The sequence below is a fragment of the Malus sylvestris genome, chromosome 13 (genome assembly GCF_916048215.2).
Source record: "Malus sylvestris chromosome 13, drMalSylv7.2, whole genome shotgun sequence".
NCBI classification, from domain to species: domain Eukaryota; kingdom Viridiplantae; phylum Streptophyta; class Magnoliopsida; order Rosales; family Rosaceae; genus Malus; species Malus sylvestris.
Window position 1 is genome coordinate 37,174,850 of NC_062272.1, and position 23,724 is coordinate 37,198,573.

The 23,724-nt window shown below is 38.4% G+C and overlaps 1 protein-coding gene and 1 long non-coding RNA gene across 2 annotated transcripts; one reads left to right on the plus strand and one right to left on the minus strand.

Moving 5' to 3' along the window:
- Positions 1–6,077: 6,077 nt before the first annotated feature.
- On the minus strand, positions 6,078–23,448 carry LOC126596733 (ATP-dependent DNA helicase 2 subunit KU70). The gene is made up of 19 exons (XM_050263406.1): positions 23,230–23,448; positions 23,043–23,120; positions 22,586–22,702; positions 21,554–21,668; positions 20,627–20,732; positions 20,354–20,471; positions 20,185–20,268; positions 20,025–20,083; positions 18,383–18,516; positions 18,235–18,278; positions 18,045–18,121; positions 17,319–17,466; positions 10,682–10,743; positions 10,303–10,363; positions 8,285–8,377; positions 8,081–8,201; positions 7,353–7,455; positions 7,034–7,217; positions 6,078–6,431 (listed from the first exon to the last, which is right to left on the minus strand). The coding sequence occupies exons 1-19, from the start codon at positions 23,299–23,301 to the stop codon at positions 6,318–6,320; spliced, it is 1,890 nt and encodes a 629-aa protein (XP_050119363.1). The 5' UTR covers positions 23,302–23,448; the 3' UTR covers positions 6,078–6,317.
- On the plus strand, positions 11,259–15,974 carry LOC126596734 (uncharacterized). The gene is made up of 2 exons (XR_007614029.1): positions 11,259–11,678; positions 15,862–15,974. It is a non-coding gene; the product is annotated as an uncharacterized LOC126596734 (long non-coding RNA).
- Positions 23,449–23,724: the final 276 nt, after the last annotated feature.

Here is a 23,724-nt window from a genome sequence, read left to right on the forward strand (position 1 = left end):
GGACCTGGGAGGTCTCAGGACCCCTTGAAAACCCCTGAATCATTGCTTGAAATTTTTCAGGGACCCCTCGTACTCGAATGAAGGTTGTGCAGCTGCAGCAATGGCGTCCTCACAAGGAAGACGAATGCGCGGAGGAAGAAAGAAAATTTTGCCCTTTTCAACCTTAGCCAAAAACACACGTTTTAACCAACTGATTAAAACATTTTTTAAAAAATAAAAAAAAATTATTACACAATGGCAAAACGCTACTGTTTGCTTCCTTTTTGTTCTTAAGTCCCCAAGACCCCCGTCACTCTTCCCGAATCCCCATACCTTACTCATCCCTTCTCCCATCCAAAACCTGAAGCCCCCTATTTTCACATATCCAATCCTCAATTTCCCAATTCTCAGAACCCTAAAATCCTAAAATCTCACCCTAACTCATATTTTAATTTTAGTCGAATATAATATGACACACCCTGACCCGGAATGTCCACTAGGACTCTGAATCAAGCTGTGCTAGCCGACACCTAGAAGGTGATGAAGCCATAAAGTGTGATGGTGCGGAAAATTGTTAAACCTAAGAGTGCCTAAATACCAGAGTGCACTGGTGAGCAGGAATGAACCCACTTCACACGTGATGTTAGAGCATAAGCAAGTACAGAAAAATGATATAAGAATCGTACCCTCAAAATAATCTTTGATACTAAGAATTGCCGCGAGTCTTTGGTGATAATAAAACTCAGCTAATACTACCTGGAGGGTGAAAACAAGACAAGGGTGAGTGGCCATGTAAGTAAAATACTAATAGAAAACATATAACACATGTAATCCCTTGTTATAACACCTGTATAATTTCCAGAAAAATCATAATGTACCACAACACAGCATCTCATCAATAATATCAAATAATCATGCAATTAATAACTCATAATAGTACACAAGTGGGAGTCACCTCTAGTGACCTATACGACATATTCATATCTCATCACATATCTCATCAATCATGGCTAGCATATAAGTCGAAATCACTTCTAGTGACCTATACGACATATCCATATCTCATCACATATCTCATCAATCACGGCTAGCATTTAAGTCGGATTCACCTCTAGTGACATGTACGACATATTCATATCTCGTCACATATCTCATCAATCATGGCTAACATATAAGTCGGAGACCTATACGACATATTCATAATTCATCACATATCTCATCAATCATGGCTAGCATATAAGTCGGAGTCACCTCTAGTGACCTATACGACATATTCAATCTCATCATATATCTCATCAGTCATGGCTAGCATATAAGTCGGAGTCACCTCTAGTGACCTATACGACATATTCATAATTCATCACATATCTCATCAATCATGGCTAGCATATAAGTCGGAGTCACCTTTAGTGACCTATATGACATATTCATATCTCATCATATATCTCATCAGTCATGGCTAGCATATAAGTCGGAGTCACCTCTAGTGACCTATACGACATATTCATATACCTCATCAATCATGGCTAGCATATAAGTCGGAGTCACTTCTAGTGACCTATACGACATATCCATATCTCATCACATCTCATCAATCACAGCTAGCATGTAAGTCGGAGTCACCTCTAGTGACCTATACGACATATTCATATCTCATCACATATCTCACCAGTCATGGCTAACATATAAGTCGGAGTCACCTCTAGTGACCTATACGCCATATTCATATTTCATCACATATCTCATCGGTTAACTAATACCGTATACTTACTTGAATTTACTTAAACTTACCTGAATGTCCTACGTTCACCTTTGCACTTCAGAGTGCACACAGCAACACAATTATATATAATGCATCATATACCAATTCATATACGAATTATAACTTATATGCATGGCATTCAAGACATAATCTCATTTAAACATATTTCTGGGATAATATCAAGTATATAAATATATACTAAAAACCAAAAGCCCACACACATTGCTCAATTCCTTAAACAAGGCTATGGTCTCGATTATTTAATCTCATTTCTTATATGGCTGCATCTAACGTCTCGTTAGACTGCCTACGTACCCTAAACAGGGATCAAGTCATTCGTAGTTCACGATAATCATTTATAGTAATATGCATATGGATAGATCACGATGAAATCTAACTCAACCATCTCATAGTATTTTATAACATATATATATATATATATATATATGTCATGGCATAAGTTTCTCAGTTTTATTTAAAAGCATTTATAGAATTATCAATCATGAAACATAAGATGAGCAAGGAAAGATCCACTCACCTAGAGTCCGCGCTACAATTTCCTAGCATGAACATCGAGGCGTCACAAACGATCGGTGCCTGTGACCAATTATCAAACCATATCTCAGAATTCTCATTGATACAATACATAACTTACATCGCACATAAGATTACGCAATTCAGTCCAGAAGATCTACAAATCAGATCTTTGATCTGTAACTTCCAAGGATCAACATTATGCTTCTAGAATAACATACTAAAGTTTCGAAACGATCCAACGGTTGGATCTCTGCCAATTGCCCAAAACCAAATGGCGGTTAACATTTATTTTATAAACTTACAAATTCGTACGTCGGATTCCCAATCTGTAAATTTCAATGGTCCTCAAATATTACGTACTATAATGCATTAAAGTTTGGTGACGATCCAACGGCTGGATCGCCGATTCACATTTTTACCTAATCATGAATCGTAAAGAATCTGGCTCAATGATCAACCTACGTCAAACCACTATCAAAACTGAATTCAGGATATCAACATAGCCTAAAAATAACATTGACAGCCCACTGGCTACGCGCCGCCGCCTGCGCCACTGTGGGTGGCGGTCAACCGTCCCGACTTGCCGGAAAATCCAACTATTTCCAAAAATTCTCAAATTTTACATAAATGAAGATCTCAATGAAAGGAACAACTTTCATACCTGTGACCAAGGCCAATTCGGCCGAGAAAAGCCTCAAATCCTCCAAAACCGTGAAACCCTTGTTTTGAGTGTGATCGATCCGACTCCAAAACAACTCCGCCGTCCCAACCATTGCTTGGGCTTTGTTCTAGGCCTCAAGAGGATGCCAGGGGTGGTGGAAATTGAAAGAAATTACTTCGGAATTGGGTGATTCGAAGCCAAAGCCGCCGCACCCCTCTTGCGTGTTCCTCCATTTTCAAGGCCGAATATCTCCAAATTTGAGATGGAATGGATAGAGGGAAGGTCTTTGAGGAGTTCCCAAGTAGTTTCTTGCAGCAATTCGCCAGCAAAATGAGTGAGAATCGTAGAAAAGTGAGGTGTTTGCCGACAGGGTCGAAAACAGGTTACGGGTCAAGGGGATCCGGCCGATCCCTTCCTCTTTTCCTCTCTGTTCCCTCCTTTCCTAGGATTCTGATTGGTCCTTCACTTCTCTCACTGTTCCAATTGGTCCATCTCCTCCTTCCACGGTTGGGCAGCCAATCCCCCTTCTTCTTTCTTTTAATTCTGATTGGGCAGTTCATCTCTCCCCCCTTCTCTAACTGGGCAGCGTCCAACCTTTAATTCCCCTTTCCAAAACTGAAATTCGACCACAAATAATTAAATTACTAAAATGTCCCAAACTTTAAACATCAATATCTTATGCGATATAGCTCGAAATCACGAATCGTCTGCGCCCACACGTTCGTAGTGACGAGTACTACGAGGATATGCTAAAATAATAAGTCATACGCCACTCTAACTGATGATCAACAAAAGTCAAAGTCCTTACCTCTAGGGCATTTTTGTAAATTCATGCTTCTAAAATTAATAAAAACGTAAAATTTGGGACGGGCTGTCACATAATATCTCAATTTGTTTCAAATATCCACACCACCACCATTTGGTTCAAGATTCAAATAAGATTTTCTAGTATTCTAATCTAATCTCAACTAAATTATATTATTTATTGATGGAGATTTATAATATATTATTGATATTATTATAAATACGTTTTATGTTTGTATACTCATTTAATTACCAGAATTTTGTTTATTGATTAACTGGTATGTTTTTTGTGTTTTTTTTTTTTTGTTAATGTGTAGTGTAGAGATAAGAAATATGGAAAGGTTTTTCAAGCCAAAGAGCATATTTGCAAATGGAACATTTTCAGACTATGAAACATCGTCGTAGATGCTTGAATTAGAATTTTATAGCTTGTAATTTTGTTTGCGTATGATTCATGAATGAAATGTATTATAATTTCACTTTTAAATGTTATTTTTATCTATAAATTTTTTTACCTTTATTATCGGGACCCCCCGAGTTTAAAATTCTGGATCCGTCACTAGCCACGTCACCAGTAACGAAGGTTCTAACGGAAAACTTAACGGATGTATGAAAGTGTCCCACAATTATGACTTATCTAGAATGAAAAAAACTTCATGTACCAAATGTTAAAAACTAATAAACTTTAGGGTAGTAAACTGAGATTAACCCTAAATTTAATTCATGCATGAAAGATTCTCTTGTTGTCATGTTGGTCTTTACAACCAGAAATATGAGCAAAAGAAGAAACACGAAATTAAAACCTTGACCATCCTTTATTAGCATCACCTCTATTAATTATGGATATCGACTTCAAAAAAAGGTGGACCAAAAGAAGAAAAGAAAGATGAGTAATGCTACACTTACCATATATTTGTACAATCATTTGTATTGTCTCTTTAATAGAAGTAGGGGACTCCATAGCCTTCATCTTCATCACTTTGATCTTTGGATTCTTGTATTTGGATGCTTGAATGGATTCTCCAAAAGCCACCGAAGTCGGAGTTCTCTAAATTTCAACACCAATGATTATTGAGGAAGAGGATGAGTGACATGGAAGGAAGAAAATGCTAGCAATCTTTTCCCATGTGGCCAACCTCCTAGAGAGAAAGAGATTGTGTTTTTCTCTCATTTCCTCTTAGAAACGTTCATGAGGGATGAGGCTATAATACCTCTTTATACGCACCAACTTTTGTGAGCAACTTGGACCAAAAGGCCCTCCCTCTCTCTAGGCTGGGCAAAGCTTGTTAGGGGGCCTTGTTCTCTTTTGTGTTTACGTTGTCACACAACTTAAGCTAATGGACTTGAATATGCCCATTTGGGCCATGAGGCCCAAAACTAACCCAAGGTCTATAACTAACGTATTGGTTTCATTAATGAACACATTAATTCATCCTAGCCATAAACACTTAACTATTTAATTGTCTTTACTCAAATCCGTTATATCCTTTAACCATTGCTTTACACGGTGTGTAGTTGTTTGTGTTGTGTCATTCACACCAATGACTCGAGATCACTCTCCACGGAAAAAGACATAATATGTGCTGATCTATCCGGATTGTCAATGCCCAATTAACAATCCTATAATCAGGAATGTTTAGGATATGTGTATGAAAGAGAGGTCTCGTGAACCTAATTTCTTTAGATTACATTCTCTTAGTTACATATTCCTTGAACGTATTGTTTAAGCGTATAACATTAAATGAGACGGCTTTAAACAATAATTTTTACCTTACACTAAACTAGATTAATTTAATATGTGAAACGTCTATAAAGTTTCATTTCATGATTGGCTTTAAGGCACATTTCCAACAAGTTTCCCGCAATTGTCTTGGAGACAACTGATAAGCACGATCAACAACGTTAGGATTAGAAAATGCGATATAGTACGCACCTTGGATATCCATGGACTCATGAGCGGGTACAATTGTGTGAGGAGGGGGGATGATTCAAGAGTAGTAAGTCACTTCGGAGGAGTGGAAGTCAAGGTCACTTTAACCTCCAAGGGGCATCGCGCTTTCCCAAAGTAGCATCAATCACTAACTTGGAGTCCCTTCAACCAAAATCTCTCTATAATCCTTTTGCAAAGCATCAATCACTAAGTTTCTGGCTCCAGCAATGAGAGCGTTCCCACATCATTCCTAATAACAAATCTCGACGCCGCATTCTCTTTAATCACTAAACCGACCATTTTGGGGAGGATTAGAATGGATGTTTTCTTCTGGAGCAACGCATCTCATATACCAAAGGACGCCTAAATATTAGTTAACCACGTTTTGCCAGCACTCCAATAAATTAGTCGAAAAGCAGGAAAAGTTGACATATCTGATCATAAAATACAATTGTAATCCTACATTGAGTAGATTGTCTTCTACACCAGAAAATTGAGCCTTGAGCTTTGCAAAACAGCAGGTTATTTTGATGCATCTAGGGTCCCTAGTGGGTGGTACATAAACCCCATCAAAACATTCCACGCATCGCAACGGTAGCCGCACAGCATTCCATCTCGCAAACAAGTTATATAGCTAGCCTTGGTCATTTCCCCAAGTGTGTCAAAATTCGACTAATCAAAGCTTCCTTCTTCCCAGCAAGCGGAAGATTATTTGCCGTCAGATAGTACTTCAACTGTGTCACTGTCATATCCTTTAACTGCACAACATGGACCACAGTACAAGGGATTAGCATCCTCAAAATTATTAACCTACACTACACTAAAACTACCATGACCAAGGTTCTTAAAATTACACTCTACTTTTTCTCTGATATTTTTCCTTTCGAGGGAAAACAGGCATTTGGGTTGTTCGGGTTTACACTAACGGGAAGGAGGCGGTATTCACATAAACAATTGCCTAGTTCTCAATCCCATGACCAAATCTAGACAGCCGGGTTCATCATTTTATCGTTCATAATCCTTCTGGATCTGTACACAATCAAGCTTTACGAAGAATCCTTTTACAAAACACGTGCAAGAATGCTTCAGTACCTGTCAAATAGATAGCCTCAAAACAGAATTATTCCTTTCCTGCAATGAGGTCTCAAACAAATTCTCCCTGACAATAATTGGTCCGCTTAAACAAACCAAAATTTTCTGCTAATCAATTAATTTCCTTTCTGCTTTTATGGGAACGATTTTGAACCTACGGCCAATCCTATCAGCCCTTTACCTCCTAAAGCTTATTAAAAGGTTACTGCTTTTATTGGGAAAAAAAAACCACATGAGTTCAAGAATAGCAAAGCAGTTTCAGTTTCACCTTTCCGTTGTCTGCAAGGCCACCCCAATCATAGTTAGCACACTCTTTGACTGCATTGTCAGCAACAGCTTTTCGTTTTTTGGAGGTCTCACTTTCTTTTCCATTTCCCACTGCATTTTCCTCGTCACAATTGTCCCCATAGACAGACAGCTTAAATTCTTCTAATGCACTAACAAATGTGGGTCTGCAAGCCACATGCACAAAGATATCGAGTTAGGAACTTCATGCAGGAGGAATAAGCAAAGGCAAATGTTATTCAGTTCTTGCAAAGCAAGAGAAACACGAGCAGAAAAAAATGCATGTGTACACTTTTCCTTACCTAGACATTCCTTCCTCATCAGGCACTGTTTCATCCTGGGTTTCTGGTATTTCTTCTTCCTCCAGCGCTAGGGCCTGCAGTACTGCATAGTGTCTCTGCAAGGCTGAAAATAATCTTTGTTACATACTAATACACATAACAGCATAAGTAAAAGGATTGGTGCCTTTGGTGCGGTCAACAGCCACAATTTGAGAAGATGGGCAAGAGCTCACTAAGATATCAACTTCTGAAAGTCCAAACACCACACACTAGTACATGTATCTTCTTACTTACATAGACATTAATACGATGTATTTGGGGGTGTATTTTCCCCAAAGCATCCAAAGAGGCATTCAACAAGAATTCTTAAAGTTTAAGTTGCATTGACATATTCCATTTTCCAAAACAAGACGTGAGTAATTTGAGTCACATTTGTACCGAATCATTTACGATATTAACGAAAAAAGACAACTCAGCAAGAATATTAATACTGGTTGTTGACCTCTTGGAACTGATTCAATTCCTAGAGCATCTGTGTCTCCTAACACCACTTGCACTGGGATTCAGTTTAAAAATCCAGTCAGAGAACACTGCTTTTACAATATTAATACTAGTCATTGACCTCTAGTTGACTTAAGGATAGACTAATGGCTAAGCATACAATAAGCAACCAGCACAAACAAAATGAAGAAAAATGAATCGAATGCTGACAATATACTTTCAATTTAAGGATTTTCAACATGACATACCAGGATTGGCAAATTGGAATACTGAGAAATCTTTCAAGTCAAAACGTTTGATTAAAGCAGCAGCTTTTCTGATTTGATCATCATTTGCATGAGGTGGTGCATCATTTGAACCTGTATGAAGCTGCAAATTGTCACAAGCACAACATTTGTTAAATAACTATCGTAAGAAATACTTTATGTTACAGATTCAATTATATCCCTTGCCTCTTCAGTGTTTCTAATGTCCTCGGAGTACGGAAGATATATCATATGCATTCCCGGTGGCTCAACCTGACCACCAGCACTAATTATTTCATCCTGTGATTTGTCAAAAGAGATAAGTGAGTTTGTGTAAGACAAATTTCAGCAAGGATATTCGTGACCTTTAATATCATAAAAACTGAACACAGTAAATTCACGACAATGTACGAAAACCACTAATCATCTTTTGTTAAAACTTTTATGTCAGCTCAATTCAGTCACGTATTTAGCAGTTTGAATAGGTATTTTGCCATTGAAATGAGCAAGCACCATTAAGCAGATTTCTCTTTTACAAATCTATAACATACAGGCCTTGTTTGTCACGCCGTATAGGACACCGGATAGGACCATTTTATACGAATCCGGTTAGGGCCCTTTCTTATTAAATAGCCACCGGATAAGTTAAGCAGGTCCAGGTACGCTCCACGGCCTACTAATAATCCATTCGAAATGCCATGTATAATTTAGTCGGGCTCAAAAATACACAGAACACCAGAACCACGCCTCGCATCATCATCCTCTTCATGCTGCCTGTTGGTTCATCGTCTTCTACACAGGCACCAACCCCATCATCATCCTTTGAACCCATTCCGAGAAGCCCATATCAGAGCATCTAGGTCTGCACTCACCGATCGATTCCGTGATTTCATATCAGACCAAGTTTTGATGACTCGATCTGAGTTCTCCCGTTTCCACCCTTCAGACTCGTCAAAGAGGCAGCCTTACCACTGCTTCAAGGCTTGATTCGATCCCCAACAACTCCGGCGAGCTCTCTAGCTCTGGCGAGACCAGTCCCATAGTCGCCGAGAGGGTCTGATCTGACGAGCCCACCCCTCCTCGTCCATTCGCCAACTCCTACCGAACCCTTTCCCGTCTACCCACCCCCTTCCCTGTTCTCTCCCTTCTATCGACCCCTTCGTTTTCTAATTTTTCTTTTTTAATGTAATTTATTTATTTAAGTATATTTATGGTTTTTAGAATATTAAGTTATTTATAGAAGGTAATAAAATTGTATTATCCAAGGTATAATTTTTGGGACTTTATGGCAAAAATAGATCGGGAAGTCCTCTTGTCCATGCATTATAAAATACTTGGTCTTTAGTCTAGTACAGCACCAAACGCTTGACATTAGGAATAGAAAGACCTGGGCTGCTAGTGAGTGGAATGGGGAAAGTTTTCTCTATTCATAGTAGGTACGAAGACCCTAGCAGACCCTCCCAACATTCAAATACATTACATGATCTCCTTCAACCCGCTTTTCTGCCTATGGCAGAGTCATAAAATATATATATCATGGTGGAACTCTCAGAAAGCACTTTTCTAAGAACTGAGACCTGGAGCCTTCTTTCCCATCATTAAAAATACACTTTGTATATAGTCATTTTTATCCAATTCACAGATTAGTCTATCTAAGTCAAATAGTCAATAGAGTCTGACGTACCAAACGAGGCCACAATGGATAAAAAAAAAAATTGACCTTTAGATTTTCAATTTTGGTTTATCTACATTTTCTGTTCTCAGTAAAAAATTCAAATTCTTGCTTTACTAGTATTTTGTAATTTGTATATAATTAACTTGGTTATCCAACATCAACAATTAAAATGGCATTTCTTTTAAGAAGAGCTCACATGACCACAATGTTAACCAATGACAATTATACAACTTATATTTTGTTTTCACCAAATGCCACAAGGGACTTTGTGCAAAGCATAAAATCGAAAAAAAATTAGATCAGCCACTTGCCTTGCTTAACAACAAACAACCACTAAAAAATCATTTGTAAGCACTAGAACTATTTCTGAGATGGTGACTCAGTGTAGATAATCAAACAAAATCACACCCTTCTTGTCATTTCATTCAGTCACATGTATAAAAACAACGAAAAGAAAATACATAAGACATACATACACATATATTTGTGGATGTAATGAAATCTTATGTATTAAACCATAACTTATTAGTGAATGTTTATAAAATCTTACTTGGGCAACAAGAGCAACCAATTGTGGGCGAGATGAACTCCCATAAAATGCAACTGCAAAACTGAAAAATAATAATAGTAAATTAGAAAAAGAAAAAAAAAAATCCCCCGACAACTATAAGTTTTATGACACCTCCCTCAGACAGGGACCATCTCGTGCTCGTGATATACCCATATCGTGCCTCAAACCAGATAGGTCTATTTCTAGGGAAGGGCCTATTCTTTTTCTTCAATCCAAACTTGAATTTTTTTTGTTCTTACAATTAAGTGTAATTTTTATATTAGAAAATTATAATAACATCATTAATAAAAATCATTTGTTTTTTTTATTATTAACACGAAGTAAGAATACAAGGAAACTGTATACTATATGCACTAACCGGTTTAGCCTTAGCATGGATCTATGAAGGGCAATGAAAATCGATGTGCTACCAATCAGTTCCTGCAATGAAGAACCAGAAAACATCAGGTATATTGTTTCAACTTCTGTAACTTCAGAAGTGGGGACAGAAGTTTGTACAAATAAAGCCAACTTAATGATAAATAGGGAAAAACACCATCATTCATTTATTGCATTAGCGCAGCATTAGAACAGTAGTGTTTCTACTGAATCCCTAATTCGAAGTAGTTATCCAATACAAAACAACAACAACAACAACAAAGCCTTTTCCCACTAAGTGGGGTCGACTATATGAATCCAAGAACGCCATTGCGCTCAGTTTTATGTCATGTCCTCCGTTAGATCCAAGTACTCTAAGTCTTTTCTTAGGGTCTTCCAAAGTTTTCCTAGGTCTTCCTCTACCCCTTCGGCCCTGAACCTCTACCCCGTAGTTACATCTTCGAACCGGAGCGTCAGTAGGCCTTCTTTGCACATGTCCAAACCCATTTTGTGTACGTGTTGATGCTTCACCGCCCAACATTCTGTGCCCTAGAGCATCGCCGGCCCTATTGCCGTCCTATAAAATTTTCCCTTGGGCTTTAGTGGCCTACGACGGTCACACAACACGCCGGATGCACTCTTCCACTTCATCCATCCAGCTTGTATTCTATGGTTGAGATCTCCATCTAATTCTCCGTTCTTTTGCAAGATAGATCCTAGGTAGCGAAAACGGTCGCTCTTTGGTATTTCCTGATCTTCGATCCTCACCCCTAACTCATTTTGGCCTCCATTTGCACTGAACTTGCACTCCATATATTCTGTCTTTGATCGGCTTAGGCGAAGACCTTTAGATTCCAACACTTCTCTCCAAAGGTTAAGCTTCGCATTTACCCCTCCTGAGTTTCATCTATCAACACTATATCGTCTGCGAAAAGCATACACCAAGGAATATCATCTTGAATATGTCCTGTTAACTCATCCATTACCAACGCAAAAAGGTAAGGACTTAAGGATTGTTGATGCACAAAATCAGTGAGGACTTTGGTACAACATAAAGTATTAAGTTTGTGATCTTCGCTAGATTGCTCTGGTCATTAGTGTGGATAAGTATGTAAATGGATAGAGACAGGAAAGCAAACACAAGAAGTACGTGGTTCACCCAGATTGACTACGTCCACGGAGTAGAGGAGTTCTCATTAATTGTGAAGGGTTTACACAAGTACACAGGTTCAAGCTCTCCTTTAGTGAGTACAAGTGAATGATTTAGTACAAATGACATAGGTTCAAGCTCTCGTCTTCACTTGCCTTGTTTGTCTCATAGGTAGATGTGGCATCTTCTGTGGAAGTACTTTTCCTCCATCCAGGGATGGTATCTTTAACTGGTGGAGATGCACAAGGTAATGTATCAATTTCACTTGAAGCTTACTTGTAGTTTCAGGCTTGGTTAGGCGCGATACAAACCATGTAGTAGGAGTCCCCCAAGTCGCCGAGCTAGGGGATCTGCTGAAAGAGGCAACAGACAAGGTAAGCAATCAGAGCTCCAAGCAATCAGTCCCAGATCATAAGTTTGATTTCGAGTTTCGGCTGATTGTTCTCATTCTCCCTATCTTGCAGGCAGCATGAAGGATAAAGAGAAGAAAAGGAGAATAGATGATATGAGATACTTTTGCTTTTGAAGAAGTAACTTTCCACAAGCTTATTCTTGAACTGGGCTGGAGGATTTTCTGGTTTCCTCCAGAGTATAAGGCCGACTGAAGAATTTGAGGGTCAAAACAAGTCCATCAAATCTAGAGTACGTTCGACCCTGCTGATATGGGATACTTTTGTTGTTGACAAAGTAGTGGATGTATCGGCACGTGTTCTGTTACGCTTGTCTCCACATGCTTCCTTGTATCCTTCTCACTTTCCCTATCTGTTCCTCAGGCAGATGTAGTATCTTCTCTAAAAGCATAAGATGTTGAAGATGAGTACTCGAGAGCAATGCCAGGTAAGTAATCAGGTAAGGGGTTCCAGGCAGTCAGTTCCTGACTAGAAGCTTGATTCCAAGTGCTGACTGATTGCTCTCTTTCTCCTTGTCTTGCAGGTAAGAACAAGGCCAAAGGAAAAGACAGGGAAAAAGCATGATATGGGATACTCTTGCCTTTAACCCTGATGATATGAGATATTCTTGCTCTGGTGTAGCTTGTTTGCAAAGGGATTATCGGGAGGAAAGAAAGCTGAGTATTTCGAGAGGCTTCGTTGGGAGTGCCCTCTCAGATATGAGGAAGGGTTGAGCATTTTTGCAGGTCTGCCTGTCCGTTGAGGATGGAGGTCGACATATATAGGAGTTTCCCTAACAACAAGTAGTAATGCTATTCTTTTACCCTGCTTGGTCATAGCATGGTAGTGGGAGCTGCCAGCTTCACGTGTGTCAGAGCACTTTGAAAAAATGGTCTGTGGTATCTGGAAAGCTGATGTTGCGTGTGAAGATTACAGACAAGCTTTATCCAAGGAGATCTGGCTCTCGAAGTTGAGAAAGCGGTGCCTCTTCGGTTTTCGAACAAGCAATCCTGTCGGGGATCTAACTCTCGAGATTCGGAGAACGGTGCCTCTTCGATTTTTGAGAGAGCAATCCTGCTGGGAATCTAGCTCTCGAGATTCGGAGAACGGTGTCTCTTCGATTTTTGAGAAAGTAATCATGTTGGGAGTCTGGCTCTCGAGATTCGAAGGACGGCGCCTCTTCGATTTTGGAGCAAGCAATCTTGTTGGGAGTGTTTTCTCAAATGTGAGTAAAGGTTGGGTATGTTTGCTAGTCTACCTTGCCACGGAGCACAGAGGTTGACACATAGGGACTTTCCAATTATCCAGCAGTGGTGCTGTTCCTTTACCCTTATGGGTAATAATATGGTAGCTAGACCTTCAAAATTTATGTGTCTAAACTTTGTTAGTGCTGTTTCTTTGCTATTTTTTTACCCTTCTTGGTTATAGTGATGTAGTGGGAGCTGCAAGCTTCACGTGTCTAAACTTTGTCAGAGATCTTTGGCAAAGTTATCTGTGGTACCCATGAGCTGATGGTGCGTGTGGAAAGTGGATGATTGAACAGTAAGATTCACGTGCTTTCTACTTCACCAAAAATCTTCAACAGAATGCCCGTAATTTCAGCAAAGCTGAATGTGCATGTGACAGGTGCTGACAAGGCTGAGAAAAGCAGGTGCCTCTTCGATTTCTGAGATCGGCCCTCGTGGTCTCTGAGCAGCCTAGCTTTTGAGAAAGCAAGCGCCTCTTCGATTTCTGAGATCGGCCTTCATGGTCTTTGAGCAGCCCAGCTTTTGAGAAAGCAAACGCCTCTTCAATTTCTGAGATCAGCCCTCGTGGTCTCTGAGCAGCCTAGCTTTTGAGAAAGCAAATGCCTCTTCGATTTCTGATGCTTCGTCGAGTGCAGATTTTTATAGAGGCTGGTATTAAGTTCCAAAGCACCCTTGAATCTTCACCAGTAGAAGCTCCCTTCTTACACTTCTAAGATCTTGATTTGTCCGACCTTTTCTCTCTTCAACACCTTTGAAAATGTCTGGCCCCTCCGACCGTCGTTTTGACTTGAACCTTGTTGAAGAGGCAGCCACGCCTTCTCCAGACAACATATGGCGCCCATCCTTCTTATCCCCTACTGGTCCTCTTACCGTTGGGGATTCCGTGATGAAGAATGATATGACTGCTGCGGTGGTGGCCAGGAACCTTCTCACTCCCAAAGATAACATACTACTTTCCAAACGGTCTGATGAGTTGGCTGTTAAGGATTCTCTGGCTCTAAGTGTTCAATGTGCAGGTTCTGTGTCTAATATGGCCCAACGCCTATTTGCTCGAACCCGCCAAGTTGAATCATTGGCAGCTGAAATGATGAGTCTTAAACAGGAGATTAGAGGGCTCAAGCATGAGAATAAACAGTTGCACCGGCTCGCACATGACTATGCTACAAACATGAAGAGAAAGCTTGACCAGATGAAGGAATCTGATGGTCAGGTTTTACTTGATCATCAGTGGTTTGTGGGTTTGTTCCAAATGCATTTATTGCCTTCGTCTTCTGGGGCTGTACCGCGTAATGAAGCTCCAAATGATCAACCTCTTTTGTCTCCTCCTTCTAGGGTTCTGTCCAGTACTGAGGCTCCGAATGATCCCCTTCCGGTGCCTTCTCTTTCTGGGCTCTACTGACTGCTGAAACTTCTCCTAAGCAACCTTTGTGAAGGCTCCCTCTTGTTTGTTTATTTTGAGTCATGTATATGTACATATTTGTAACTTATCGGAGATATCAATAAATAAGCTTTGCTTCATTTCAACGTATTGTGTTAAATACACCAAAACCTTCTTCATTGAGTGGGGTCGGCTATATGAATCTTAGAACGCCATTGTGCTCGGTCATGTGTCATGTCCTCCATTAGATCCAAATACTCTAAGTCTTTTCTTAGAGTCTCTTCCAAAGTTTTCCTAGGTCTTCCTCTACCCGTTCGGCCCTGAACCTCTGTCCCGTAGTCGCATCTTCTAACCGGAACGTCAGTAGGCCTTCTTTGCACATGTCCAAACCACCATAACCGATTCTCTCAATTTTCCTACAATTTCGGCTACTCTTACTTTACCTCGGATATCCTCATTCCTAATCTTATCCTTTCTCGTGTGCCCACACATCCAACGAAGCATCCTTATCTCCGCTACACCCATTTTGTGTACGTGTTGATGCTTCACCGCCCAACATTCTGTGCCATACAGCATCGCCGGCCTTATTGCCGTCCTATAAAATTTTCCTTTGAGCTTCAGTGGCATACAGCGATCACACAACACACCGGATGCACTCTTCCACTTCATCCATCCAGCTTGTATTCTATGGTTGAGATCTCCATCTAATTCTCCGTTCTTTTGCAAGATAGATCCTAAGTAGCAAAAACGATCGCTCTTTGGTATTTCCTGATCTCCGATCCTCACCGCTAACTCATTTTGGCCTCCATTTGCACTGAACTTGCACTCCATATATTCTGTCTTTGATCGGCTTAGGCGAAGACCTTTAGATTCCAACACTTCTCTCCAAAGGTTAAGCTTCGCATTTACCCCTTCCTGAGTTTCATCTATCAACACTATATCGTCTGCGAAAAGCATAAACCAAGGAATATCATCTTGAATATGTCCTGTTAACTCATCCATTACCAACGCAAAAAGGTAAGGACTTAAGGATGAGCCTTGATGTAATCCTACAGTTATGGGGAAGCTTTCGGTTTGTCCTTCATGAGTTCTTACGGCAGTCTTTGCTCCTTCATACATATCCTTTATAGCTTGGATATATGCTACTCGTACTCCTTTCTTCTCTAAAATTCTCCAAAGAATGTCTCTTAGGACCCTATCATACGCTTTTTCCAAATCTATAAAGACCATATGTAAATCCTTTTTCCCATCTCTATATCTTTCCATCAATCTTCGTAAGAGATAGATTGCCTCCATGGTTGAGCGCCCTGGCATGAACCCGAATTGGTTGTCCGAAACCCGTGTCTCTTGCCTCAATCTATGCTCAATGACTCTCCCAGAGCTTCATTGTATGACTCGTTAGCTTAATACCCCTATAGTTCATGCAATTTTGTACGTCGCCCTTATTCTTGTAGATAGGCACCAAAGTGCTCTTTCGCCACTCATTTGGCATCTTCTTCGTTTTCAAAATCCTGTTGAAACGGTCAGTGAGCTATGCTATACCTGTCTCTCCCAAGACTTTCCACACTTCGATCGGTATATCGTCTGGGCCCACTGCTTTTCTATGCTTCATCTTCTTCAAAGCTACAACCACTTCTTCCTTCCTGATTCGACGATAAAAGGAGTAGTTTCTACACTCTTCTGAGTTACTCAACTCCCCTAAAGAAGTACTCTTTTCATGTCCTTCATTGAAAAGATTATGAAAATAACCTCTCCATCTGTCTTTGACCACATTCTCTGTAGCAAGAACCTTTCCATCCTCATCCTTGATGCACCTCACTTGGAAGGTATGCAAAAATTTGGAAGGTATGCAAAAATATCATTTTCAAGTAATGACCAAAACGTAGGGGAATGGAGATGGAAACACTCAGTGACCAACAACGTACAGGAACAATCTACACGTTCTAGAATCCCAAGGCCCCAAAACAGATGCTACTAAAAGTTAAAAACCAGAATGGAAAAAAAGGGCCTGATTGTTGAACCTTAAACCCATTATATAATCTCCCATTCCCTCCCCATTCTGCATATATAACTCATCTGTAACTCTAATCGTGTTATACGCACAATCAATAAATCCTAGAAGTCATAAATCATTTGTAGATAAACAGGTGAAGGATATACACTGATGAATTTAAACAGTTGAGATCTATCCTAGCTCCACATTTACAAAATATTTTAACAATATATAAATAGTATTCATTCATTATTAAAATAGATACATATTCATCTCATGTAAGCCTTAACAATAACGGATCTAGGATCTTTTGTTTATACTTAGTGCTATCATAGCGAGAGAGAGAGAGAGAGAGAGAGAGAGAGCAGTTAAATTAATCCCAAAAGAAGATTAAAAATGAAAGACATAGCGATCGCCTAAATGTTCAAAATATAACTAGTGTGATAAACTATGAAAAATATAGTCTATGCTAAGAAGCAACCTCATCAGTAGGAAAAACAAATGTTGACGGCCTCAAGTTGTGAAACTCTTTTAAGCAATTTAATGGCTTGAAACCAAGAAGACGAAGATGTCCAGCTGAAAATCTTTTTATCTCCGAAAGCTCCTCCACCGAAAACTTTATATTTTCACTACAAAGTAAATAAAACAATCAGACAAAATTCTCAAGAAGCCAACTAACAGTACACTATCTAAACATAGAAGTGAAATCTTAAGACCGATAAGATGATGTCATAATGACACTACTGAAACCGGTATAGAGGCAGCTGCCTAAAGAATCTGCAGCTAGTTCCCATGCCCAATTATGTATCTCATTCATGACAATCACATCTTTGTCCCACGCAACATGGAACTTTGAATGACTAAAACCATGGTACAAGAAGAATAACGAAGTAGAAATGAAAGTTTAAAAAGTCACTTGCCAATTTGAATGATGATTAGGGTGACGTCAACTTGGTGTAAGTAATATGAAAATAACTAAATAAACAAGAAGAAGCAAACAAAAATAAATAACGAAATAAATAAAATTGGGGAGAGAGAGATCAAGGAAGAAAAAAGTCTGACTACAAAATAAAAATAAACTTCCCAATGTTGCTTCACTAGGTTAAGGTTAAGCTGGATTGGGCTACAACTATCCCAACTATTCCAGGAAAAAAATAAAAAGAAGCTAGGAACAACTAAGGCATAAAAAGCAGCACAACATGCTTACCTCTTGTAAGGTTGAAAACGTTTAGCAGATTCTTGCACCAATGCCCCAGTATCAGCACAGATGAAAGATCTTTCAGCCTGCACAATACACACACAGAAACTGATCAAGATCTCGTTTGAATGGCTTCAGTAACCAATATATCAGAAACAATAATTAGACAGGGATATGTAGAGTAGTAATGCAGTATCACCTTCAGAGGACGATTAGTCACAGAATCAAGCCAGGTTATCGCTCCTATTATCAAAAGGCAATGAAACAAAGTTCTCAGCCCAAACTGATAGGCAGAAGATGACTTGTAGTGACACCACAAGTAATTGGATAAATGGCTATACAAATACCTGGAAGAGTGGGCCGAATTAAAGCATATGAATTCAGTTGAATTGATAATCCATTGGCAATTGAGAAAGTGATTTTTCTAACTAGGCGCTTCTTGAACATTTTCTTTCTAAGCTGATCCTTCATATCTTCCAATCTGAATTTAGAGTGGATAGTTACAAAATAAAATAGGTAAACTAGGAAAAGAGCAAGAATTAATTATTGTGCATTAAAGACTAAGAGCAGAATAAGTATTTCAGATTTGTTGCCATAGGACACAACCTAATAGATAATTGCATCAGTTTAATCATTGCCTCTTAATACAAAAAAATGCCACATAAACCATAGAATTTAAATTCAAGATAACAAGGGTCTGATGCTAGCTAATGCCTGAGAAAGTTTAGGCATCAACACTATAATACCTTCAGCAGGTATATACAACTTATAAGGGACAAAATTAGTGAATGACGTAGAGAAAGGGTATCCCTCTCACTATTTTGGATGGCAACGCTATGCAAGGACAAGAGTATTCTCTACATAAGTAGAGCACACATAAGCATCAAACTTCATATATTTACACTGAAAGATTATTTGAACATTTATAAAACATATGAATTCGTAAACATAAGATTTATATTATGTTATATTAAAGCTGTGGTAGCTAGCTAATAGAAAATCCAGTTTACCACGTCTGTATTTTTAATTGTATTTCTTTTTTTCTGGAACAGTGTACCAAGTCATTATATCTTTTAGTAACATAAAAATTGTGGGGAAAACAAATGGCAACTTTGTCTAGGCACGCCCTTTTCCTCGCACATGTTGCAGTTGGGTAGATTGTTATATGTGGGACGACCTTTTTAACTTCTCCTCCGAAATCATACTGGTTTTTTTAATAAGTCAGATGTGGTCCAGTAACATAATAATTGGTGGATACTTTTCAGTAAATATAAGTCTAGGTATGCTCTCCGTATGAAATAAGATAAACCATATTCCACCTCACCTTGAACTCTAAGCCTCCTCTAAAAGTATTTCACCAATCCCAATCTCAAAATTACTTAGATTTCCAAACATTTCCTTTAACTTTTTGTGATAATCAAATCATAACATCTCAAGTCTGCATTAAGGACCTACTACTCTATTGAGGAGAGCTAGGAGGACATATCAATCTTTTGAGACCATATCAATCACCCCGTACATGTGAAAGAAAAACCACAGCAGCTGCACCCATGTTGGATGCTTATCGTCCACATACCAGAGGGCTACCAGATTCTTGAACAGGAAGATCGTACATTATTCATATATTATTTCATATTTGTCTTTTAAGAAATACTTGATTTAAAGCTTATGTATTTAACTCAATGCATGGTTTCCCTCATATCATGGACGGTCTTATTTTTATATCATCATGTTCCAATATTCACTCCACTTGTACAAGCAATAATCTTCTAAAGATGTGGAAGATCAATAGGCTGAGATTTTTAGCTATGACAAGTCTGTAAGGAAACAACTGGTTGCCCCAAATTCCAATGTTACATGCCTCCTTACAAATGCACAAAAGAAATAATATATAAAAGAACAAAGGGAGCAATTGTTTGCACAAATTGAACATACTAAAAATAAAAATGACTGTGCAACCGATAATTAATACTGAAAAGAGAAGGTTACTTTTCTCCTGCTGCGGGCATAAATCGAGCAAGATCATCACTTTTGAGTCCAAGTAAATCCTGAAACACATCAAAGTAGAGAAGCAAGTAGTGCGATGAATGTAACAATCCAAGAAGCATACAATAAATAAAAATAATGAGAATAAAGGGTATTGTCATACAGAGTAGAAAGTAGAAACATTGAAATCACTGTCAGGTCGACTCAATGGAAGAAGTTCAATTGAGATGCCAAGATCTTGTGCATCCTGGAAGAAATGGGTAAAGGGTGGACTTCTTATTACAGCGAATTTTCAATATACCATTGAACTACAAAGAAGTGCAAATCAATACTCTAGCCCGCTGCAATGTGGTCCTCATCATATCTGTCTTTATCACTCCCGTAATGTTGCCAAATGGATTGTCTTCATTTGTAAATAAAAGAACGCGCTTTTCGGCTGTCTTCGAAGATCTGAGAAAGTAGTTTGCTAGTAAAGAGTCCACAGAGGCAGTTTAATTCTACCAACATAAAAATAGGACAGAAAATGATTCAAAAGGAGAATGAAATGCAGTAACACTTTTCCCCTTTTTAGAGAATGCCAAACTTTGATAACACTTTACAGTTACCCTTTACGCAACAGTGCTTGGGCCACCCAGAGGGCATTGTAAAGAGAATTTTCTCGGGACCCAGATACAATACCATACTGACTCCCGATTTTGCTCATAAATGATTCTGCAATTAAAAACAAAGGAGGAAACAGTTGACTTCAACAGTCCAAAGAGGCGTTTAATCAAAAGGAAGAATTCAGCTCACACACAAAAGCAACATGTGTTGTCTTAAGTTTACATCCATAACCGGAAGCTATTTAATGTTATAAATTTCATAGGTAAGACAAGCAATTTCTGAAGATCATAACATATATGTCAAACATAAGAGCTTAAAGCTAACAGAGCTATATCACCTGAGAGTTAGATATTAAATCCAGCTAAGACATCAACATGGCCCTTTTGTTGTAGGATATTACCATAATCTAAGAGGTTCAACATAAATAAAGCATAGTTAACACAATATGCAAAGGATTTCATTTTAAACATCCTTTAAAATGATTAGGTTACAAGCTATGTCTTGGAAAAGAAGAGTGAAAAGATAAGTAGGCTAAATTACATTACAAACTACTAAGAGCTCCAGAAAGCATATAAACGAAGTGACAACTTTACAAGATAAAATATGATTTTCTATAAATACTTCATCAGTATATTTTTGGGTAGATTTACATAAAATATAGCCTCACAGACACACCCACATAGAACACCCCTCTTCAGTTACCCACACAAAAGGCACAAAAAATTGCTACCTGACTTTATACACTTCTACTAAACTTCTGCCTGAAATTTTTTGTTAGTGTTAGTGAAGCTACAATATCTTGATTTTAAAATAAAACTGAAAAAAAAAAAAAAAAAAAAAAAGTAAAATTTCAAAGTGGACACTGTTAGTTAAATTATAACATTTGGAATTGACTCTAACTAAAGAATATCGTTTCACTGAGGAAATACCTTCTACGCTATCAATTTCTTTAATTAGCCTTGCTGTTGGCCGGTCTAGATACTCTTGTTCAGCAACGTTAAACACATAAACACCATTTAAATCTTGCAAGTTCCATTTTTCCCTCTGCACATGTACACAGAAGCTTAACATGAGAATGACTCATACTATGACTAAGAATAAGTCTTTCTAGAAAATAAGACAATTTCAAATCCAGCAGAATACATATTGTTCAGCCTCCGGGAAGTCCTTTCGGAAAACAATCCAATAAAAAACATCATTAGATGTTCCCTTATAGAAATAGGAACTATATCCTTTTTCTTTTCATAACTCGTATCGTTATCATAAGGATAGGATCACTCAAAGTATGCAGGAACATCTCATTATCCACAGAGAACTACAATATGAGTACAAAAAGTAAAAGTTGTGTTTCAGGTGGAATGAAGGCATTTTGGTACTAAGGTCGATAATGTTGAACAAAAGATAAATTTCATGAAATAATGAGTTGGTGTAAGGGGGGTACAGTGAGCAAAAAAAAGGTCTAAATCTCTACATTAAAAAAAAACAAAAAATAAAAAGCAGCCCCATATACCTACACAAAACTGCACACTCCTTTGTGCCTGATGTTTTTCCAGTCTTAGTTTCCATTACATTTTCCTTCCATATCCTCGGAAAGTACCACATCACAAATTATTCTCTTCTTTAAGATCCCCCTTCTCTTACATTCTCTCTCCTTGTTGTCTCTTTCTTTCTTCTAAAATATAACAGTTTCTTGATGCAAAACAAAATAAATAAAATCCCAAGTTAAAGGCAAATTATTCTTTATGCTGGTATCCCAAAAAACTTGAAACATTATCGTTAAGCAGCAACACATGCAACATCAAGATATTCTTGGATGAAAACAAATATAATATATACACACACATATGTACAAAAAAAAATACTAGAAAGAAACCGAATGGAAAAATGTAAGCATCAAGTAATAACAAGAAATATTCGAAACAAATGTAACATCCTTTAGCTTAATCAAGCCTCCATCTTACAGTGTTAAAGAAGCATATGGCAACTTCATCATATGCATGATTAATGATTTGTGTCTTCAGAGACTGTGCGATACAACTCACAGCAACATGAAAATGAGTTTCGTCCTCATCGTCCCCCTGTCAACATGCGAAATAAAGAATCCTCCATCAAATCAGTGAAATCAGTACTGTTGAAGCTTGAAGCACATTTTGCTTCCATCACAATGGAATCCAAAGCCATACATAATTTCTTCGACAGTATCGCATCATGAGTGTAGTACTTCGAAAAATTAAGCTCCACCAAAATTATTATGGTACCCATTATGCAAATTTAACAGGAATATAAGAAATTATATACGCAAAATTGAAAAAAAAAATAAAAAAAAAAGGAATTATGGATGAATAACTATTTATTAGGCAAACAATTAAGTAGATTTCTTGAAAAAAAAATAGAGAAGAAAAACAAGAAGAAACTCACGGATGGGCAAGTAGTGCTAAACATTTTGGGGGAAGCATCAACCAAGTACACCACAAGATCCTTCGTCGACTCCCTTCCCTGAATTACCAAAATTAAATTACATTATTTAAAAAAAAAATGAAAGAAAACAGACATATCAACCGGAAATACACCAAAAACAGTGGGGAAAAAGAGAGGGAGAAAGAACCTGGAAGAGTTCATTGTCTGCGTCGTCGTCGTCGTCTCTGAAAAGGTCATCGGGGTCTATTTCCATTTCCATGGAGGATCAATTAAGATTTATTCACTGCACTGAAATTTTGGGGGAGAGAGAGAGGGAGGGAGGGGAAGATTGCAGAATCGAGTTTTGAATTCCAGAAGAAAAAGGAAGAAGAGTCTCGTGCAAGCCGAAGCGGGGAAATGGGCCAAGATCGTCTGCGGCGCGCTAGACTCACATTTTAGAAGTGCGTCCCGGATGAGACCAACGGTTTAGATTGCAAAATGATTTGACACTTGGGAAGTAAAAAAACTTTCATTCACTCGTGTAATGAAATATAACGTACCAACCCATATTTTAGACACATCAAAAAATTCGACGCCATGAGTGCTTTTTAGATAGATCGAATCGTATTACATATTTTGTGGTATATAAAGTGTATAATTAACTGTTGATCTTAAAAACTATCAAACCTACGTGACGCGCAGG

Bases quoted from the DNA above. Each gene is read 5' to 3' on its own strand.
- LOC126596733 (XM_050263406.1), bottom strand. From the start codon at position 23,301: ATGGAAATGGAAATAGACCCCGATGACCTTTTCAGAGACGACGACGAC. The intron at 18,279-18,382 runs GTATTTGTATAG...TTTTGATAATAG, and splicing joins AATTCGGCCCACTCTTCCAG to GAGCGATAACCTGGCTTGAT. The intron at 8,378-10,302 runs GTAAGATTTTAT...GACAAATCACAG, and splicing joins TGGTTGCTCTTGTTGCCCAA to GATGAAATAATTAGTGCTGG.